Below are 3,316 nucleotides of genomic sequence, written 5' to 3'. Positions count from 1 at the left end.
GGTGGGTGGGTGGGTTGCTTTGCTCAGCACAGACCTTGGAGACTCCCACAACTCTGGATAGGCTTTTCCTCTTCTTAGGAATAGAGACCAGAACCTGGCTTTGGAGATGAGCCAATTAAAAACTGCTCCAGTTCATTCCTGTGATGTTCTTCTGTGTGTTCTAGTTAAGCCATGACAGGCCACTTCTGCCTTCTCCCTACATCTTTCCATGTTTAAATACAATGTAAACAAACAAAACCTAATCCCATTAAAGATGCTGAAGACGTGCAGAATGATGTCTGTTTATTGGGTCAATGCCTACCCATCTATTGCCTCTCAAAGACACAGCACAGAAGCCAGCCCACTCTTCAGGGGACAGTAAAAGAACTAGTAACCATGTAAGAGCAGCAGTAGTTCAGACCCTGACATTATCAATTGTCTATCAGAACTAAGTGCAAACAGATGCCAGCTAGCAGCATTTAAAAGCCAAGAGAGAGACCAGCTCCCATCTCAAACCACAGAATGGGGGAAAAATGCTTGTACAGCCTCAAGTAGAGGACCAAGGAATATCAAAGCTAGACAGAGCCTGCCATTTCTAGGTCCTAACATGCAGGGCTGAATCACGGTACAGAGAGGAAAGCAAAACCCTTATTTTCAACATTCCTCGGTAAGACCATTCTGGAACCAGTAAGTCCATTGGGCCATAGCCTCATGTGTTGAGGTAGAGAAGCTCATCACAGCAGCAGCAATGCACCTCTCAGCACCTCCATCCCACTGTTAGCTTGCTGGTGCTTGAGAATGTGAGAGTGGGCTCTAAAGCGGCTAGAGACACCCAAGTACTCCAAGCAGAAACTAATTTGCCTGGGGCCCCACCAGCCCCCAAAGCACTTAAGCCTTCTTGGGAATCCTAGTTCATGGCAGATGGAGAGTTAATCATGACCAAGCACCAAGTCAGCTTCTGGAGTCTTCGATGGTGGAGGTGGGGGAGCTCGGACCTAAAAAAAGAAAAAAGAGTCAGAACCTGTGAGGGGTAGAGATTGAAGTTCCTGCACTTTGCCTTATGTCCACAAAAGGGCAAGATGAGGATCCCATTACTGTACTTTTCAAAAACCTGGGAAGAGCCAAATTAGACACTAGGAGTTGCATAGTTATTTCCACCACTTTTTTTTTTCAGAGGGAGGGGGAGGGCAAATCTGCATAAAAACATGACTGGAAGGAAAAGGAGTTAAGTAGCCTCTTTTCACAAGACTTTTTCCTCACCTAGACCTGTGCCTGCCCAGAAGGTGTTTAAAAAGAAACAAAGGTGGGGGAAGAAGAAAAGATTCCTGGCCGTTCTTGCCATGTCTGTCTTGGCCAACTATGTCTTTTTTCTGCTAGTTGCAAAAAGAAAGAGTTATGGGGGAATGCTCAGTCTGTTGGAGAGAAATCTTTTGTGGAAGCACAGGAAGACAGTAGAGAATCTGAAGGCACTTCACCTATCAAGCCTCAAGACTGTGTCCTGCCTTACTGGAGTCCTAACACAAGCGCATCAGCTGAGTAGGGAACATATGAAAGCACACATTAAGCAGGGCTGTGCCCATTTCCTTCAGGACTGGGAAGCCACTTAGCTAGAATACCTCTCTGCTAACTTTCAAATGCAGAACTAGGCCTAGACTATATTGCAGGGTCTGGAGTATAGCTGTGGCGCCCTGCTACATTTCATCTGAGTGGAAAGGCAAAGGGCTCTTCCACAAACAGGCTTTATTACAGTTCTCATCATGGGCTCATTTCCTACCCACCTCCCTTTTTCCTTTATTGTAAAAAGAAACACAAAATAATTGGAGGCTCAACACAACATGAACTACTACATAAAGAACTATGACAATCTTCTAACTTTTGATCCCACAACTAGACAAGAGCCTTTGTTAATTGCCAATGCCAATAGATAGCCGCTGTTGACCAGCTTCTGTCCACACAGCATCCAGTTCAGGGGCAGGGAGCCTGGTGCCCTCCAGATATTGTTGGGACTCAAAATGTCCATCATTCCTGACCACTTGCAACATTCCTCACCATTGCTCTAGATGAAGAATGCAGATGAACTATAGCACAGAGGCCACTCCAATGCACTAGGAGACATCTGACCAGCCTTTTTCTGTGTCTTTTACCTCTTTTTCTGTCATGGCAACTCTTGCTACACCATCTATTTTTCCAGATCATGAAACTGCATCTGAGCTTTATTCTTTTAAAATAATGTTGTGGATTCTCTTGGCTGTGCAGAGGACTAGCTCAAGTTGGATTGAAAACTAGGTAACAAAATGGCCCAAATTTATCCTTTTTGTTCAAAGTCAATGTCATTCAACTCTTAGGTTTTATCTTCCTTACTGCTCTACTTTTATTGGTAAAGTAAAGTAAGTAAAATTTAATTTTTGTGTCGCCTATCTGGCCGAAGCCACTCTAGGCAACGTACACATTGAAATTGATAAAATACAATATAAATACAGAATAAAATACAATGCAGTCAACCATAACCATTTTAAATAGCAGCAGTATAGAACAATGTAGGGCAATCAATAAACAATTTAAAACAATCATAGAAAAATTAGCCCACCCCGGGGATCCCGAAGGCCTGTCCAAAGAGCCAGGTTTTTAAGGCTCGGCAAAATGTATCCAGGGAAGGGGCATGGCGGAGATCGAACGGGAGGGAGTTCCAGAGAGTGGGGGCCGCCACTGAGAATGCCCTCTCTCTAGTCCCCACCAACCTAGCTGTTTTCGTTGGTGGGACTGAGAGAAGGCCCTGTGTGGTCTTCCAAAAGAAGACTGTCAATTGTTCTCCAATATAAATTCTTATTTAAGTGCAAGAAATACATAATTGGCAAGGCTAAGCAACACATGTATAAGACCCAGGAGCTCTGAGTTCTCTCCCTTTTGCCCGAACTGCAACATTCTGGCTTTTTTCCTCTACCTGCGAAATAAAAATGATAATAATAAAATAAAATTTAGTCAAACTGAGACAAAGATTGGATCATAGCCTATTAAAATTCTGGGGTGTGCCTATGTGAATGAACACACACACACGCACATTATTGTGAGTGGCAGGGATAAAGAACGGAGATCAAGGCCCATGGGCCATCCCATCAAGCTGTATGGCTAAACTTACTGGGCGAATACGTGGTGTGTTCAGGTCAGGAGAACTGTGCTCTCCAGCCACATTTCCTTGCCAGCCACCTGGGAACACACAAAAACATAAATGACTAAGCTCTTGTTGTGTGTACAGCAAGTGTAGGACTGTCAACATCCTAGCCCTTCACTTGTGTGTCTCTCTCACACACCTCTCCAAAAACACAGGTAAGTTGTCACT

At 44.2% G+C, this 3,316-nt stretch overlaps 1 protein-coding gene across 5 annotated transcripts in view; it reads right to left on the bottom strand.

Annotated features, from left to right (window-relative positions):
• Positions 1-265: 265 nt before the first annotated feature.
• Positions 266-3,316, bottom strand: part of FCHSD1 (FCH and double SH3 domains 1) — a 39,630-nt gene continuing 36,579 nt past the window's right edge. For 3 of the 5 annotated variants that reach the window (XM_061586053.1, XM_061586035.1, XM_061586017.1), the window contains exons 19-20: positions 3,116-3,183; positions 266-974 (exon numbers count right to left, since the gene is read on the bottom strand). In XM_061586053.1, coding sequence (XP_061442037.1) covers positions 909-974; positions 3,116-3,183 — 134 coding nt within the window. In that variant the 3' untranslated portion in view covers positions 266-908. The remainder of the gene's footprint in view (positions 975-3,115; positions 3,184-3,316) is intronic. The other 2 variants (XM_061586026.1, XM_061586045.1) reach the window with 1 other exon arrangement.

Source organism: Rhineura floridana, chromosome 1 (assembly GCF_030035675.1).
Source record: "Rhineura floridana isolate rRhiFlo1 chromosome 1, rRhiFlo1.hap2, whole genome shotgun sequence".
Taxonomy (NCBI): Eukaryota; Metazoa; Chordata; class Lepidosauria; order Squamata; family Rhineuridae; genus Rhineura; species Rhineura floridana.
The sequence above is the reverse complement of the archived record's forward strand: the minus strand, read 5'-3'. Positions and strand labels throughout refer to the sequence as shown.